The following is a 17,220-nucleotide window of genomic DNA, read 5'->3' on the forward strand; positions in this document are numbered from 1 at the left end:
ACACATTTTTGAACAATTATCTTTTTATGTATTTTCTTATTATCTAGTAAAACTACACTGAGCGATTATATTTTAAAGCAGTGTATTGGAAGTTAGTATGCTACACTTTAAGAAAAATCGGTATAATAAGGCACAATGTACGGTGTTAATTTGAAGGAATTTTCCGTATTGATTTTTCACAGGGTTTTTTTTACCTGAATTTAAAATTATGCATTGTATTTTGTGTTTTCAGGTTATAACTTAATGGATAATATTCTGGCAGAAAATTACCATTACCTTTTCCATTTTTCTAAATTTGTTTTAATTGATCAACAAGTGCAGGTACAAACTAATAACAAGGTGTTTTCATGAATAAACAATTATTATTGAACAATTGCGCCTAGCAACTTGACGTGATATGTGTACTGCTAGACACCTTTGATTTCCTCTTTTTGTGTAATTTAAAGCTGCAGTCCGTAACTTTTTTTTGGTTAAAAATGATCCGAAATCAATATTTGAGCAAGTACATACTTGCATTAGGATGCATTAGGACTTGCGTTTACTGACCTAATAAACTCTTTTGGAGTCAAGCAAGACGTCACCGGGCCCACTCATCGTTTTAATCATACGCTAGATTTAATTATATTGCATGGAATTGATCTTACTGATATAGATATCGTACCTCAAAGTGATGATGTTACTGACCATTTCCTTGTATCATGAGCTACCACTAAATATTGTAGAAACTTAATTTGCTGTAAAGATTTGTATCGTGAAAAGCGCTGTTTTCATTCATACAACTTGAATTGAATTGAATTGAATTGAACATAACCAGCCAGTGTTCAAAACTATCGCCTTACTTCAGCCCGATTCACAACGGTCAGTTTATAATAATGTTTTCTAATTTGAGTGGTACGGGTAGGTTTTCGCGGGAAATTCCATACTCTTCACAACATTAGATTCATCCACGCTGGAGCCGTGCCGACTCACAACCCACGCAAACTAGATAATTCCGCACACAGCTGCAATCCCAGGTTTTCACACAGAGATGGCGACAAAGAGGCAAACTTAAGGACTGCAGCTTTAAGGAAAAGGTGTGCCTTTTTATCATCTGACTCACAGCTGCTAAAAGTTGCCAAATAAATTTTTTAAATAGCTACATTTGTTGCTAGGTGCTTTTTGAATAAAACGTTGCTAGGGTAGTCTGAAAAGTTGCTAGATCTAACAACGAAATTGTTAAGTTGGCAACACTTTAGGAGCGCTCAGAGCGCTTTTGTTTTGTTTTTTTGAAGATGGAAAAAAATCAACTCTGATCTGAAAAGCACCCGACGTCATTCGCGGGTTTTCCCCATTGTCCAATCGAATGAATGGAGAGGCGGGCCTTCCGTTGTGGTGACGGACGTTTCCAGTTGCTTGGAGCGTCCAGAGATTGCAACAACAACAAAAAAAAGCACACTTTTTTAAATTAAAAAAAGTCAACCAAAAAAGGCAGTGTGGTGCGCCTCGCGCTTTCAAACCTGAAAAACGCGTTCTGTCTGATCGGGGCCTACGCGGATTTTAGCTTTAGCCTGACGTCACAAACTCACAAAACCCTCTAACCTAATTAAGAAAATATTTTTTTTCATTCTCTGCATAGCGGGACGTGTGTTTAAGACACATGCTTATGTTCAGGTGAGCACGAGTCAAACGCCTGAGGGGTTTACTTAGAGAAGAGGTCACGTAGCGTACTGCTAACTAGACCTAGACAAACCTGCCTGAGATACGATCTACATCCGAAAATAATATTAATAGCTTGTTTGTAAGGAGATTTTGCACTTGACCTCAATTAACGTGCGATATTAAGTGAAGAAGTCATCGTTTGAGATGTTCACAAGTCACGAATGAGTGCTGTCAATTTCTTAAGTAATAATAATAATAAAAGCCTTTCATCTCACAATTTGGACAAGCTTTGATACTTAAATTATGACTTGCTGCAATATAACAAAAGGTAAGCATGTCTGAGTTTAATCTAGCTGGGGATTGGCACGTGTGTCAAGAAACATGACTATAGTGCTCACATTTAAGTTTTGACTTCATATCATTTAAAATTTAATATTTCATACAATAAAGAACCAACCAGGATGACAGTGATTCCATTAGATACTTTAATACAGTAAAAAAAAAACTCCAGCATACAGCAGTTAATGTAAACATACAAATAAAACACTGTAAACCTTGTAAATAATTGTGCATCCATAAACAAAAAAAATAATTTAAAAAATGCTACAATCAGTTTCATCACTTCATACGTCCCCCCCCTCCCCCCTTTAGGGATAAATAAAGTTCACAGATAGTCTCCAGCCACCAGAAATAAAACAGTTCTTCTGATTTTATGAAAGGCCGCTCAGTCGTTCACTGACTTCCCAAAGCTTTTTGGCCACCACGTCATTATTAGCTTTGGCACTAACTTTCTCCACAGCGCAGCATGAGAAATAACATCCACTGAAATGCTCGATTCCTTCCTGAACGGCACAATGCAGAGTCGTTTGGGCTCCAGTTTTTGGGTCCAGGAACAGCAATCTAGCCACTGGCTCGATGAACACTTTCTGCCAGAGACTCACATGGCGGGAGAGCTCAGTCTTTACAACACCTGCAAAAGGGATCATACAATATTATGCATTTGTTTAACCCAACTGAACAACTGATTGGTGATTTAGCAGAGAATATTTAAGACGAAGGTTTATCAAAAAACAGGAAATGGATCTGAACATTCCAGATGATTGGCTAGATTTGTATCAATGATCTGGAATTCACACGCAAAACTATACACAAAAACTACGGGTCTCATTCACTCTTATTATTTATTCATCATGTCATTATTGATCATCTCGTTATTCATCATTTTAAATTAATTGTTTCATTCCCACCGGGAATGTGATTTTGCTTTCCAGCACCTCCAGTTGGTTGTAAACATTCTGATTTTATGCACAAATAAGTACATATTCATGATTAGTAAACAAAGTTGTGAATGGCACTCAAGCGACAACTGATGCTGGAAGGTCACGTGTGATGGTGACAACATGGCAGATGTAGTACATCAGAATTTCATTTATACTACTAAGTTTCAAACCAAACGTAGTACCTACTAGACAGTATGAGCTTTCGGCTGGAGCTTCTGTTAATGTACGGTCAAAAAGTACGGTCATATTTGCCACTGTTTGCCAATTTTTGAGAATGAAATCCAGTTATTTCAAAGGAGATCGGAAACTTTGTGTGAGGGCGAAAGATATCCCCACACAGATTTCCCAAAGAGTTCAAGTTTTTTGCAGATTTGCCACATTGGCCAACAGAAAGCTGTATGGTTTGAAAGTGACTTGTGTGTGACTTGATAATATACCTTCGTTTGACAGCTAAATTTTGCCAAAATTGCTAGTCAATTTCATAAATAATGACAAAGAAATGAAAAGTAACACATTGAATTAAACATGAAATAAACATTGTATTTCTTGTAAAAGGTACCCCAATAATCTAAAAGTTCTAAAAATATTTTTTTTAGTGAATTTGAACATTCAAAAATTAATATGAACTTCCTAAAAATGAGTATGAACTGTTCCCCCAAAATAAAATCTGCCATCATTTACTCAACCCTGTGACATTCCAAACCTGTATGACTCTTCATTTGTGTAATGCAAAAAGAGGAATTTGAATGATGTACAAATGAATGGGGGAAAAAACAATTCATACAGGTTTTGGTATGAGGGTAGGTAAATAATGACAGAACTTCAACGTTTTATTCCTTAAAGTATGATTTACCTGGATGAACACTGTAGCAGGTGACGTTCGTGCCCTTCAGTCTCTTGGCCAGTTCGTGAGTGAACAGGACGTTACAGAGTTTGCTATTGCAGTAGGCTTGGAAGAACTGCCAGCTGTATCTCCCTGACCCCAGGTCTTTGGTAGCGACAAGAGAATCGAAATCAATTTTGCCCCAGCGATAGGCCATGGAGGACAGGGTGATGACGCGAGCAGCAGGACTCTCCTTCAGACGGTCCAGGAGAAGACACGTGAGCAGGAAATGACCAAGATGGTTGACACCAAACTCTACGCCAAAACCATCCTCGGTTCTACCATCTGCCACAAGACCTAAACATAAAAAAATCATTTGAATACAGTGCCACATGTTCCCTGTAGTATTCAGATCAATCAAGATGGCCAAACTTTTACCTTTGGTTCCCACGTTTGTTTACATTCTGATTTGAAACCGTTTTGAGGATTTGGCTTACCTGCATTGTTGATGAGCAGATCCAGTCTTGACTCAGATTTGAGAAAGTTCTCAGCAAAAGCTCGCACAGATTTGAGGCTTCCAAGATCAAGCTCCATGAACAGGATATCATCGCTTCCTGTGGACTGAACAACAAATATGGCTTCAATAAACACTCAAAACTCTTGAATCAGTGTTCAGAAGTGATGGTCCTCACCTTCTTGATGTCATTTATAGCTGCTTCGGCTTTCTTCTGGTTTCTGCAGGCCAGAATGACTCTTACTCCACGACCTGCCAGATCTAGAGCTGTGGCCTTACCGATACCAGTATTCCCGCCTGAAACATCAAACCAAACATCTCTCATGACCACAACTAAAACACAACTATATTGAAGAGAACGCCAACGTGAAGACGACAGGCATTTTAACGCGTCATTTTCCAGAGGTGACTTGAATGTTTATCAAAACCTCACCTGTAATAATTGCCGTTTTCCCGGTCATATCAGCGGTTCCTTTACATTTCGACTTCTTAAACAACGTCTCCACCAAGACAACATAAAGAGCTGCGACAAGCGTACCGGCGATGATGAGATGGATCATGATTGTGACCTTCTGCAAGAGTCTGCGGTTCTTATGTTCTCCACCCGGGCCAGAGCCTGATAAACTGGTTCGAGGGTTTTCTCCATCACCCCATGAGCTCACAACGAAACCGGTTTGCTCGTGCTCAAGCGAACAATAGAACGTTCAAGGCAAAGGACTGCTTATTTATCTTAATATCTTGTCATGTTTTGGGGTACTAAGTAGAGCTTTTTACTCCTGCTAAGTAGAGCTTTTTGATCGTTAAGGGGGTCAAACTAATTCTTATAACTTATATATGAGCTGTTTTATATTCCTTGTATTTTATTTTACAAAAAAAAGAGTCTAAATACAGTTTTGATCCATGATTGTATTGAGTTTTTACCAATAAATATTAAATAATCATCATAGTTAAGTAAACATAATTTATAGAACTCAACACACATTTATTCTTATCATTGCAAAGCTGAATTTCAGCAGCCATTACTCTAGTCTTCAGTGTCACATGATCTTTCAAAAATAATAAAATATATATCAAGTTTGTAGTAGTTATTGGTAAAACTGAAGTGATTGAATGTTGTTTGAATTACCTAGTATATGACAATCATAAAAGAACTCAGCGCCAAACTATTTTGAGTCACATTATCATGGAGATATTGAGTAACTGGGCCCAAAGTTTTGGCATTCCTTGACGTTTTTTTGACACATGAATTTCATAGGTGAGAGTGCATGTTGTTCCTTTACTAAACCAGTGACATACCCTTAACTGGGAGAGGTGACACATTCAACACAGTAAAGGCCTCGGTATCCCCAGACACACCTAGTGAATTATGTCTTTACTCTGTTATGACAAAGAAACATGATTTGCGCAGTGGAAACCTGGTCCCATAAACTTCAGGAAGGGAAAACATATACACAGTGATTTCTGCAAGTTACATTCAAAATATGTTTGCTAATTAGTGATATTTGCACAAACACAATCTGTAAAACAATCAAAGAACATTTTTATTATAAGAATTAGATGGCTTGTTTGTTGTGGTCAGAGCATATTTGACACAGGCTTTTTATAATATGCAGAAACAGATTTATCCAACACAGTTGACCACAGGTGCCACTAAATAAACTGTGCAAGTGCAAATCCATAATGAAACTGATAATCTCACGCTAAACCAACCAGCCTCTCGCTGACTTCCCAAAGCTTTTTGGCTACTGCATCATCTCTGGCTTTAGCAGAGACATTCTGCACTGCACAGCTAGAGAAGTAGCATCCAGTCAGGGGTTCAATACCCTCTTGAAGTGCACAGTAAAGAGATGTCTGAGCTCCAGATTCCACGTCCGAAAAGAAAAGCAGCAAAATCGGTGCCGTGAACAGCCGCCACCATAGATTGCTGTGGCGATCAATGTCCGTTTTAATGGCCCCTACAAAATAAATCAGATCACTTATGACCTATGAGATTTTATCAAGTACTGCTTCTTACTGCTTACACAAACTGACCTGGATGAAGACTGTAGCAGGTGACATTTGTGCCTTTGAGTCTCTTGGCCAGTTCATGCGTAAAGAGGACATTGCAGAGTTTGCTGTGACTGTACAACATTAATAAGGCCAATGTGGAATTTCCTAAACCCAAATCTTTATGAGTGTTGATGCAGTCGAAATCGATTTTCCCCCTGCAATGGGCCATTGAAGAGACTGTCACAACTCTGCTGGGGCCGCACTCTTTTAACCTTTCCAGCAGCAGGATGGTTAACAGAAAGTGACCGAGGTGATTGACGCCAAATATCCTTCCAAAGCCATCCTCAGTCTTGCCACCAATAACAAGTCCTACAAACACAGAAAAAAAATCAATATAAAGTTTTTAAACCTGAGGCAGATTTTCAGTTAGTTATCTTAAAACGTTACTAGTTGTATCATTGCATAACATAAAATTGCATATATTTGATAGCTACCTGCATTGTTGATAAGAATTTCCAACCTGGATTCTTTGTTGAGAAAGTTTTCAGCGAAAGACCTCACAGATTTCAGACTGTCCAGATCCAAGTGCATATACAACACCTCTTTGTTTCCTGATTCCTGTGTGGGGTCATTCTACAGAAACGTCCACTTTTGGTATGGCAAGATGTCTTAAAATGTATTTCTTTTTTTAACATTTAAACTTAGACCACATTATTATATTATCTTTTGACTTTATGAATACACATAAATGACAGCTTAATGATTTTTTATATTTTTTGTGCATTTATTTAAAGACCACATGTACCATTTTTTTGTCACTGGTGTTACCTTACTTCTCTGGCAATTTTAAAGGTTTGTATGAAATATTATTTCTAAATGTTTTAGTACATGTAGTCAGAGTTACAGAAACATAATGATAATGCAACAAGGAAGCACTTTTCCTCTGTACATGGCTGTGGGGACAAGCAGCTTTGTGGTGCTTGGAATTTGTTATAATTAATTAAAAATAAATATTGCCACATTGATGGCTCAAGAGGGTGTAATTGTTCAAATAACACATTGTTTTATTTTAAAATATAAAAAAATTGTAACACTAAATTGTTTTTCAAGTGTAATATTTCTGTAAAGGCTAGGGACAGAAAAGTGGACGTTTCCATAGAATGACCCTGTGGCAGTCACATCAGTTCATTGATTTCACAACATCCCTACATTAATTCTGCAAATTTATATAGTAGAATCACAGATTTGTTTAATAAAACAGCATGCTACTGATATGACTGGATTTTAATTTATTATTATTTATAAAAGTACTATTTATATAATTTTTTTAGGGGCAAAGGTTTTTAATGAGGAAATATTAAGGTAAAAATTCCATTCGTTTTCTACAAAAACTTTGCGAAAACGTATAAAGACAGACCTACATATGAACTATGAGGTTGTTAATTGATGGCATATGTGTTTGTTGAAGCATATTTTGCAGTGAATCTAAAATATGATGTTTCTATATACACAATCAAATTGAAAATGACATATAATTAAAAAACTGATTTAAAGAATTTTATTGTCATTAACAGTCTTCATGAATGTATTCATGGAAGTCAGCATGAACCCCTCTCCTCCTGGAAATGATCATTCATGTTTTCATAACCCCTGGCCAAATTCAAAAACTAAACTAAAATGAAATCATCTTTGAGAGCAAGGGGGCCACCCGGTGTTTCGGGGGCCCTACGCAGCTTGTGTATTTTGCATATAGGAAGGATCGGCTCTGGTCCTACCTGCTTGTCAACGTATGTATTTGCATACCTCTGCGCACCCCGTTGATGATATGCCATCAGCGCGTTCCATTACCCTATTGCAGACTGAGCAAGAATGGAAGGCGTTATTATTGTAATATTATACGCTTTGTTCTATTATGTTTTCTCACCGGTGAATGAGACTTGAGGTAATCTGACAGCGTTGCATTCAATCCTCCACCAACAGTCTCTTATCATGTCGCTAGTTAGCTTCTGGTCTGCCTGTGTGCTTTCATGTGTTTTGGAGGAGGCGTGGCTTTGGAGAGTGATTACAGGTAGGGTGGGATCTTATACTTTCAAAGCTAGCTTGCTATTGCTTGCCTCTCCGAAATCGCCTATCCTACTTTAAGCACCTGAATATTCTCAATGGAGATTTTTCAAAGCGCCATAGTCTAAAAATAAGCAATAGCAATGCTAACTTTAGAAAACTCGACTAATCTTATAGAAGACCAGTGAATGAACCAGTAAGCATGACACATGAACACAGGCTGGTGGATTTCTAAAGCATGTTATTTAAAATCTGGTTTGTATTTACATAGTTTGAGACAAGAACCTGGTGAAAACTAATTACAGAACCACATGAAACAGGCACATAAAAGGACTGAACAGCAACAAAATAGTGCACGACAGAAATAATACAAACTGGAGCACTTTTGCGCAATGAATCGTGTGGCTTTCTGGCTATTCACATGGATACATACATCTATGCACATGAGTCTCTTTGCACATGTCATGCTAAAGAACCACCAGGTCTGACTGCGCTCCAGAGGACATACATAAATAAAAGCATCCATTTTTTTTTGGAAAAAAAGAAAATGCATGTTTATATAAAAACTATTGTTACTGGCACAAAATAGAACATGTTTTGATTTTTGTTTTTTTAAATGTGAAAACTGCTCATTGGTTCTGAGCATACAGGATGATCAAAGTTTCCCTTTAAAAATGCAAGTCTTGCATTGAGACAAGAAAATGTGCAACCTGTCAAAAGAGTCTGAAATAACTAGAAAAAAGGTCACCTCATGCAAGTGTATAAACAATTAAACAATTAGGAAACCGTTTAAACTGTACAAGTTGATGCTTTAGGGGTTAAGTTACAAGGTTGTGTTGAAGTGGAGGAGGCATGGCCTTGCTCAGCTGCTCCCCCTGTTGGCCAGGTGTGGGAGTGAGGGTGCAGGTGGTGAGCTCCTCTTTAAGTGACTTGTTGGCAAACTCTGTGATACTGAATATAAACTGCAAGCAGCCCAGTTTGATGTGGCTTCCGTGATGGAGGAGCGCAGTGCCTTCCCATCCTGCACCACTGCCTCCAATCAAACTGGAGCCGCTGTTTTTACAGTTACACGGAGTGATGGGAGAATCGTGGGACTGGCAGCTCATAACTCCACCCTCTGTTGTTGAAGCCACGCCCATTGCAGACTCCTCCTGCTCCTTTTTCCTGCAGCGTCCTACAAACACACTTGAGTTAATACTGAAGCTTACTCTGCAACGTTTTCATGAAATGGAAATCACTGTATTTTCTAAATGCATGTTATTGACTTAATTCATGCATTTTTCCCATCCCGCACCACTGCCTCCAATCAAACTGGAGCCGCTGTTTTTACAGTTACAGGGAGTGATGGGAGCATCTTGGGACTCGCAGCTCATAACTCCACCCTCTGTTGTTGCAGCCATGCCCATTGCAGACTCCTCCTGCTCCTTTTTCCTGCAGCGTCCTACAAACGCACTTGAGTTAATACTGATGCTTACTGTGCGATGTTTTTACAGTTGTCATGAAATAGAAATCACCCTATCCATTTTCTAAATACATGTTATTGAATTTATTGTAAATGATTCATTTGTGCATTTTTCATTATTTTTTTTTTCTGACCACAATTTTTAAATCACTGGAACTGGAAGAGGAATAACTCACGGATGATGTTTTGCACTTTGGCGAGCAGGTTGTTGGACGGACTCTGGCTCATCTTCTCAGAGAAGTCACAGGAATATAATACGTTGTCAACAGTCGTCCCGTGTTCGCTGTAGTTCAGCAGTTCATACTGCTTTGTATTCTGGAGGAGGAGAGAACAAATGTATGCAAATGTAAATCACTCAAAAGAGATGACACCACCTTTGTGCGTAAAGCATGTTAAATGTTTAAAATTGCATACCTCATCATAAAATATACAGGCATGTTTCCCTGAAACGTAGTTACAATGCCCATAGTTTGTAAGGCACACATCCATATCAGCACCTGCGATGAGAACACATAGTTGTACTGAACACTGTAGGATGATGCATTTCCTGCAGCCACAGGATAATAATCACCTGTCCCGATGTACAGACTCCTGTAGCACATGTTTACAGCCGTTCCCTTTCCCGAGGCCGAACAGAATGAAGCTCTCGCCTGCACTTCCTTGTTTTGGGCTGAAACGCAAACATCAAGAGTTCATTTGCTGATGGGTACACAAACTTCAAAAAAGAGCATAATGAACAATGAATCTCATACCTTCATTGTGTTTCCTGTGAGTGGGTGACATCGATAAAGGAGAACTGCTCTGAACAGGAGAGTTTTTCAACTCGAAGAGCTGCTGAATCTGCTGCCAGGCTAAGAGCTTGATAAATTTCTCATCCAATGAGCCAAGCTCAACTTCTGCAATACAAACCGGGTTTCAAAATGATTACAAAATGCTGCCGTCTTTTGTTTAATATAGTGTAAGTAATAGTAATAATAATCCTAATAAAGTAGTAATTACTATTTTGTAGACAAATTGATACATAACTCTGGTTTATAAACAAGCACTGGAGATTAAAAATAAATAAATACTGCAATTACATTTCCCCCCCCAAATAATGCAGATGTATTCTATCAGAAGTTAAATTCAAGTATGTAAGTTTGGTATGAAATTCTGTGAAAAGAGCAGACTGCTTTATGGCAGCTTTATGTATAGCTATCAACTGTAATTATGATAGTGAATTTCACTCACTTAACTGTAGGGAGAGCCAAAGTTGCAAAAATACACAAACCTACATAGAGTTGCTTTAATGCACAATTTAGAACTGGGAAGGATTTTGAATTCTTAAAGTTACAATATGTTTTCAAACTAACTTGGATAGCAAAACAGAAAGATTACAAGATTCCTCTCTGAAACCCACTCAAACCCACCTCCGCTGCCCTGCATGATGTCTTTTATTCGTCCGGACAGCTCCAGCATGTTAGGTTCTGTGCAAGAAAAGACGTCACTACTGCCTGCCATCACAGAATTCGAAGCAGCATTCCCATCTGAAAGAGAAAGCAGCCAATAAATATTTTTAAAGTGTTGCTAGGTAATAATCAAACTACAGAAGTAGGCATTTACCACTGGAATGGGATGGAGATCTCTGATCTTTTGACTCGTTATCTGAGATGATTTTCTGTGGTTTAACAGCATGTGCTCCTGAACACGCAGTAGAGCCCAAGAGTTTTGCTGCTGCTGCGTCTGAAGCTGATGCAGTTTTCCCATGGTCACATGATGGAGTACTGGGCTCAGATTTGACACAAGCAGGAGGAGGGACCTCGGTGCCACTACAGGACTTTAAGCTGGCATTCTCGGTCTTGATTACTGTTTCAGTGTTGGCATGGTTGGGTGGAGTGGGCATGTGTAAACGGGACATTTCATGGTCAGTGGTGTTTTCTTGGGTTCTATCAGGACCCTGCATTCCATTGGACTGAACCAATCGGTCTACAAGGCCATTTGTGGTCTTACAGTTCTGACACAGACCATCAGTACAGGAGCTACAGGAAACCTTTGGAGCAATGTTCTGGCTGCCCGTTGAGGCGGCACTCTGGCAAGAGTCTCTGAGTTTTAGATCAGTCTTTTCTGTGTGCTCTGAATCCCAAGGAGATGTTTGTCTGTTCCATAAATGCCTCATAATGCTGCACTGCAGCGAGATGACATCTTTGAGCCACTACACCAAAGCATAAACAGAATAAAAACACTGGTTCAGAAACAATACTGAATCCAAAAGCAGAAGCAAACTGCAGGCTGCTTATACACACCTGGCACTGTTCGTCTTCACTGGCTAAGTGCTGTGGGGAAAAAGATTCTGAAAGGCCGGAGCAGATCAGCTCCCCTTCACGGATTCCTGCCGTGGCCATCAGAGTAGTTGGGTTCTGGTACTGTGACTTTATGGCATCTGGAACCTGCGATTAACAAAGCGATATCTCAAATAAGTTTCAACAACATCTACAACATCTAAGTGTCTATCACTCGTGTCATACAGTGAGTTTAAAAGAAGACGGATAACCTTCAGAGTCTTTCTTCTGTTGGCATGAGCCGACCACCATGTAGGGGGGTGCTGCCGATGTATCCGCTGCAAGAAGTCAAGTTTGACAGCATGCTGGGAAATGCGGTCCTGAAACTGGTCAAATAACTGGCAACGGTTGCTGAGGGTCAAGGTTCTCTGGTTCAGCTGAGAGGAAATGAGAATGAATGAATGAGTGGCATGTTTGTAAGGGTGTTTTCGGGGTGTTTTTCAATTTTGCATATGAAAATGTCACAATTAAAAAGATATACAAGTTTTGATTTTTGTTTTACAAAAGCTTCCTTACTACCAGGTTCTGGATGTGGTTGGGACACATCCACCTGCCTGGAGGGAAGGCAGTGAGAGGCGGGTCCAAACAGTCCATGTGAAACGAGAGAGGGCAATAGTCGCACTGGATCAGTGGAGCCAATCGGCAACTCCTGAGAGAAAAAGACAACTATTAATGTATAATATCTTAAAAAGGGGGCTTATTAAAAAGTAACAGTAAAATAACAAATAATGTGTATATAAAAGCATGTACCTGCTGCATGTGTAGCACACTTTCACCGGCAGTGGCACCAGTCCACAATGGTCCAGTTCATGTTGTGGGCATTTAACGTTCTTGCCTGATAACTCGTCTTTTCGTCTCCTTTTGCTGGTGCCTGAGAGGAAGAAAACAGATGTTTCATATCTTAGAATCACATATGATCTGTTCACACAATTTTACAGTGAGATCATAATGTCCTGTACCTGGAAGTGTGGTTGTGCAAGTGAGGTCAATTGGAAGCTGGAACTGCGTAGGATTCCTTTGCATGGCAGCGGCGATTAGGAGGTCAAATGGTCTTTTGAGGGTGGTTGTGATATTTGAGATTTCAGGCTCAGAACCCTGGGCCTCGTCCTCCACGTCCAGGAGGTCTTCCTCCATGTCATTCTGCTCAGATGGTGTGGGCGTGTCTGTGGAAGAAGTGTTGGAGTTGGGGGTTGCAGGTCGGCTGCTGGGTCGTCTCTCCAGGAGCCGTACCTGAGCGACGGCGGCCTGAATCCCTGTGCTGCCCAACTCCATGGAAGGATCCAGATGTAATGTCCCACATTCCTGCTCAGGAGCTGGAGAAGGCATTTGCTTCCCCAGCTGCTGCTCCAACAGACCGTTAATTTGCTCCTTCTTCTGTTCCCTTTTCTGTTAAGGGGGTGGGGGGAAATCACAAACCAATATTTGAAACTTTTTTTTATGCAAACCACTAACAATCTACAAAAATGTTGCAGAATTGTGAAATGTTGTAGAATAAGTATAAGGGATTTTCAAACACAGTAAATATATAATTATCAGGAAACCTGTTTCCCACCCATTCAATAGGACTATACAATAACAACAATATAACAATTAATATTTTATTATATTATAAAAATTAAACATATATTATTATTCCAATGATTTTAATGTAAAATAAAAGATGTCTTTAATAATTTCACAGAACAAAAGTACAATACTAATATTCGTGTTGGTTTCAATTTCTTTGCTTTTAAAGGTTAACCATTTTTATTTTGTCAGAAAAATTAAGGTAGATCTCATGGCTTCTCTTTTGTTGACAAAAATGAATAAACTATTCTCTTTTAACATTTGGGAAGATTACAAAAAAAAATGTAGGGACAAATTTAAAACTGCATAACAGACAGGACACCAACCTTCTTGCTAACGGTGCAGCGATGACACATCCAGTCGCCAGGGGGCAGCATTTCTCTACTCAATGGTGGGTTACTGAGGAAATGTAAACAAAGTCAGAGTTAAAACTACAGGCTTCATTTAGCACAGAGCAAACATACACACAGTTACAGTATGCACAGCCATTTAATACTACAATGAATTATAATGGGACAGCAGACCTGCTTTATACTTTAGCCTTTGAAAAAAAAACAAAAAAACATGATACTATAACTTTGGCAGTTTCTCAAACCAGGCCCACGTTATACAAGACATGTTTTAAAAGAGGCGATTTTGAATAAACCATCTATACCCAACCGGCATAGAGAGGGTAAATAAATACCTCACTCTGTAAGAAAGGAGTCTTCTGTTTTCTAATGCATTGCACACGTGCAAACAGATCTATGTCCAAACATTTCTGTTCTACTGATGGTTTAAAATAAATCAGTAATGAAACTTAAAAGCACCAGGCTCTCAGACTCTATATTACTTCAGCAACTGTGTAAAAACATAGCAAATAAAAACCTGTTCTAACTTTATTTCCCCACAGTTCTTTCAAATATCTGATTCATCTAAACATACAAAAAACCTATTAAAAGACCTTGACATGCTAATGTAGTTTCTTTTTGAAGCACATCTGATCAATCCCAGAAACTTTGAAACTTAGGAACTACACAGATGAAGTGTGGCAGATTTCCAGTGGCCCGTGGGCCACGTAGCACCAGCTGCATGTGTTTCTCCACACACACATGGAATCATTTCACCTCCCAAACAGACAGAATAAACAATGAGAAAATATGGAGGGGAAATTGAAATTCAAACATCCTCCAATGCAGCTGACCAACTACAGCATGAAATGAGTTTAAAGTCATAATAAAACAGAAATAGCATCAGATAGCGACACTGTGACGTACATCCGACTGTAACAGACTACCATAAGAAAAAAAATGTATGGCAGGGACTTGATTCTATGCATAAGTTGTTGATTGAATTTTGAGATGTGGACATTGCAGATGAGCGTTAAAACGCAAAGCAAAGTTTAGGTGGACTAAATGATTGGAGAAGCCCTGCATACGTCGCCAGAGAGAAAAAATAAAACATGCACGGACGAATTGTTCACAATAAAATCTATAACATGCATTTAGAAAACAGATATGGTGAATTTTCATTTCATGCTGACATTAATAAATGAAGCCAATCACAGATCTTCAGCGGATCTGCAAACATCTGACAAACTGACTCAAATGATTAAGGGAAATCCATCTCGTAATCTCAAACTCTCCATAATGGAGACATGGTCGAGGCCTTCAGATGTCCATGGTTATTGATTATTTATCAGCTCCCTGCTTGAGCTTTTCCATGCTCATGCAAGAAACATCAGACAGCATATAAATAAACCCCAGCACCCATGCTGTTCCATCTGGAGATGCAAGAAACATCAGCCAAATCTGATGGACGTCTAGTTGTAACCAAAATGACAGTCCTGGGCCCAATTTTGTCCCAGCTCCAGCATCACACACACCAGCACTGTAGATGGAAGGCAGCGGGGCAGTGATCACAACACAGCAGGTCCCCTCCTTCCCGGCAGCTGTCGCAGGTATCATGATTGCTGGCCCTGCCGGCTCTCCTGGTGCTCCTGTCTGGTTTCCTGGTCCTCTTCTCTCCATCTTCAGACTTGGGCGGCGCCAGCAGAGTCTGGATTTGCTGCAAGAGGAAAGCGAGAGATTCAGAAACTCATTAGTGAAACATCTGCACGCTTGTTACATCACATCAGCCGCTCGAGCCATTGTTGGGCCGAGACCGTGAACTCGCGCGCGCCCCCATATGAAAGGAACCTATGGAATGGATGGCATTAGCGAGCAAGAGCGGGTTAGCGGCTACTTTGAGAATGTTAACCGGTCAGTGAAGAGAGAAATAAACGAGTCTATGAGTGTGTTTAACTTACCTCCATCAGCCCGCCGGAGGTATCCAGATCGTACACGATCGTCGGGTTCTCCATTTTTCCCCACATCAACACCAGCCCCAACTGGTTCCGTTTCCCTCAGCCACTACACCCCGACTCCTGTCAGAATGATGAATAGCGTCTGACCTCCAAAACAGCCGTAGAATTCCCGCCCGTGTCTGTTGTGGCTCCGCGCGGGCTCTCCGTTAATCGAGCAGGCGCACGGAGGCCTCTATCCCCGGTGCTGTGCGAGACTCCGGCCCGGCAAGAGAAGGAATAATAAAGAACCAGAAATTACCATCAAGTCCATGTCGCAAAGACGTCAAACATCAAGCCCCCCGAAGAACAATTCCTCCGAGGAACTGGCAGCGACGAAAATCAAACGTTTTTCTCCCAGTGAAAGAACGACTTAACGGCGGAGCTGTTGTGATGAAGGAACGCTCGCGTTAACTGACGCACAAACCTGTGTGCGCATGCGTCGCCCCGTCAGTAGAGATGGGAATCCAATTCATTTAGAGAATCGGTTCGCTTCAGTGAACCGGTTCAGTAGAATCAATTCAGTGATTTGCCATAGTTGATGTTTATGTACTATTTAATATTCTCTATAATAATTACATTTTTAATAAATATTTATATCATACACATTTTAAGTACTGTTCTTAATGACTTTGCATTGTTTATAGTTTCAACATTTCACCCACCTCACAATTTTACAACCAAAGTTTTCTCCACAGAAAAAAGAAAGTAATATATTTGAAATTAACACGAGGGTGAGTAAATGATGACAGATATTTAACCTTTGGGTAAAGCATCCATTGTTTACGGTCAAGTGATTTACAAACGCTTTGCGAATCGGTTCGAATGAATCTTTATAAGGAGCCTGTTCAAAACAATGATTCTTTCGCGGTCGGGCATCACTACCATCAACGGTGGAGCCATCTTGCGCTTTCCTCCGTTTTTAAAAACCTCTCTGTCGATGCGGTCATTGTGGGAACCGACAGTATGTCCTTTTTGTGGGTGTGAGGAACTTGTTTAATACATCAACCGATGAGGTTTAGAAAGCAGATGCCATTATCCGGTTTGTTTACGTGTTCGAGCCTCTTTGTATTGTGAGGGAAAATTCAAGCCTCTGATTGGTCCGTTTCGTCGCCGGCGTGACATGAACCAATGCGCGAAACGGAAGAAAATGAAGCAAATTCCTTATGATGGGTTTGGAATGAGCCAGCGTTAAAATCACCAGTAAGCACTGAAAAATGGCGATGAACAATTATACAGTCATTTTTTT

The 17,220-nt window shown here is 39.8% G+C and overlaps 3 protein-coding genes across 5 annotated transcripts; all 3 read right to left on the reverse strand.

The window, feature by feature from the left end:
* Nucleotides 1–2,280: 2,280 nt before the first annotated feature.
* On the reverse strand, nt 2,281–4,948 carry LOC107697407 (dehydrogenase/reductase SDR family member 13-like). The gene is made up of 5 exons (XM_016498173.1): nt 4,689–4,948; nt 4,434–4,552; nt 4,239–4,362; nt 3,772–4,098; nt 2,281–2,608 (listed from the first exon to the last, which is right to left on the reverse strand). The coding sequence occupies exons 1-5, from the start codon at nt 4,813–4,815 to the stop codon at nt 2,349–2,351; spliced, it is 957 nt and encodes a 318-aa protein (XP_016353659.1). The 5' UTR covers nt 4,816–4,948; the 3' UTR covers nt 2,281–2,348.
* An 814-nt stretch (nt 4,949–5,762) lies between these two features.
* Nucleotides 5,763–8,089, reverse strand: LOC107697395 (dehydrogenase/reductase SDR family member 13-like). Its single transcript, XM_016498163.1, has 4 exons — nt 8,048–8,089; nt 6,739–6,877; nt 6,287–6,613; nt 5,763–6,210 (listed from the first exon to the last, which is right to left on the reverse strand). Exons 1-4 carry the CDS (start codon nt 8,087–8,089, stop codon nt 5,951–5,953), a joined length of 768 nt encoding a protein of 255 aa, XP_016353649.1. The 3' UTR covers nt 5,763–5,950.
* Nucleotides 8,090–8,243: 154 nt separating this feature from the next.
* LOC107697449 (PHD finger protein 12-like) lies at nt 8,244–16,385 on the reverse strand. Of its 3 annotated transcripts, none has more exons than XM_016498242.1 (16): nt 15,939–16,385; nt 15,516–15,697; nt 13,978–14,050; nt 13,045–13,471; nt 12,836–12,956; nt 12,605–12,734; nt 12,298–12,462; nt 12,050–12,193; nt 11,370–11,958; nt 11,177–11,293; nt 10,520–10,663; nt 10,339–10,437; nt 10,182–10,264; nt 9,944–10,082; nt 9,594–9,746; nt 8,244–9,326 (listed from the first exon to the last, which is right to left on the reverse strand). In XM_016498242.1, exons 1-16 carry the CDS (start codon nt 16,002–16,004, stop codon nt 9,124–9,126), a joined length of 2,835 nt encoding a protein of 944 aa, XP_016353728.1. In that variant the 5' UTR covers nt 16,005–16,385; the 3' UTR covers nt 8,244–9,123. The 3 variants fall into 3 exon arrangements, with proteins under 3 accessions (XP_016353728.1, XP_016353727.1, XP_016353729.1); XM_016498241.1 differs by having other exon boundaries at nt 8,245–9,326; nt 12,602–12,734; XM_016498243.1 differs by lacking the exon at nt 9,594–9,746 and having other exon boundaries at nt 8,245–9,479; nt 12,602–12,734.
* Nucleotides 16,386–17,220: the final 835 nt, after the last annotated feature.

This window comes from Sinocyclocheilus anshuiensis, unplaced genomic scaffold (genome assembly GCF_001515605.1).
Source record: "Sinocyclocheilus anshuiensis isolate Anshui unplaced genomic scaffold, SAMN03320099.WGS_v1.1 scaffold939, whole genome shotgun sequence".
Taxonomy (NCBI): Eukaryota; Metazoa; Chordata; class Actinopteri; order Cypriniformes; family Cyprinidae; genus Sinocyclocheilus; species Sinocyclocheilus anshuiensis.

Coding starts and splice junctions, on each gene's coding strand:
- LOC107697407 (XM_016498173.1), bottom strand. CDS start 4,815: ATGATCCATCTCATCATCGCCGGTACGCTTGTCGCAGCTCTTTATGTT. Junction 4,553..4,688: donor GAAAACGGCAATTATTACAG/GTGAGGTTTTGA, acceptor TTGATGTTTCAG/GCGGGAATACTGGTATCGGT. Junction 2,609..3,771: donor CTGCTACAGTGTTCATCCAG/GTAAATCATACT, acceptor TCCCTTTTGCAG/GTGTTGTAAAGACTGAGCTC.
- LOC107697395 (XM_016498163.1), bottom strand. CDS start 8,089: ATGGAACGCGCTGATGGCATATCATCAACGGGGTGCGCAGAG. Junction 6,878..8,047: donor CATCAACGGGGTGCGCAGAG/GTATGCAAATAC, acceptor ACGTTTCTGTAG/AATGACCCCACACAGGAATC. Junction 6,211..6,286: donor CTGCTACAGTCTTCATCCAG/GTCAGTTTGTGT, acceptor TTTATTTTGTAG/GGGCCATTAAAACGGACATT.
- LOC107697449 (XM_016498243.1), bottom strand. CDS start 16,004: ATGTGGGGAAAAATGGAGAACCCGACGATCGTGTACGATCTGGATACC. Junction 12,463..12,601: donor ACCACATCCAGAACCTGGTA/GTAAGGAAGCTT, acceptor ATTTCCTCTCAG/CTGAACCAGAGAACCTTGAC. Junction 10,438..10,519: donor TCACAGGAAACACAATGAAG/GTATGAGATTCA, acceptor TTTGCGTTTCAG/CCCAAAACAAGGAAGTGCAG.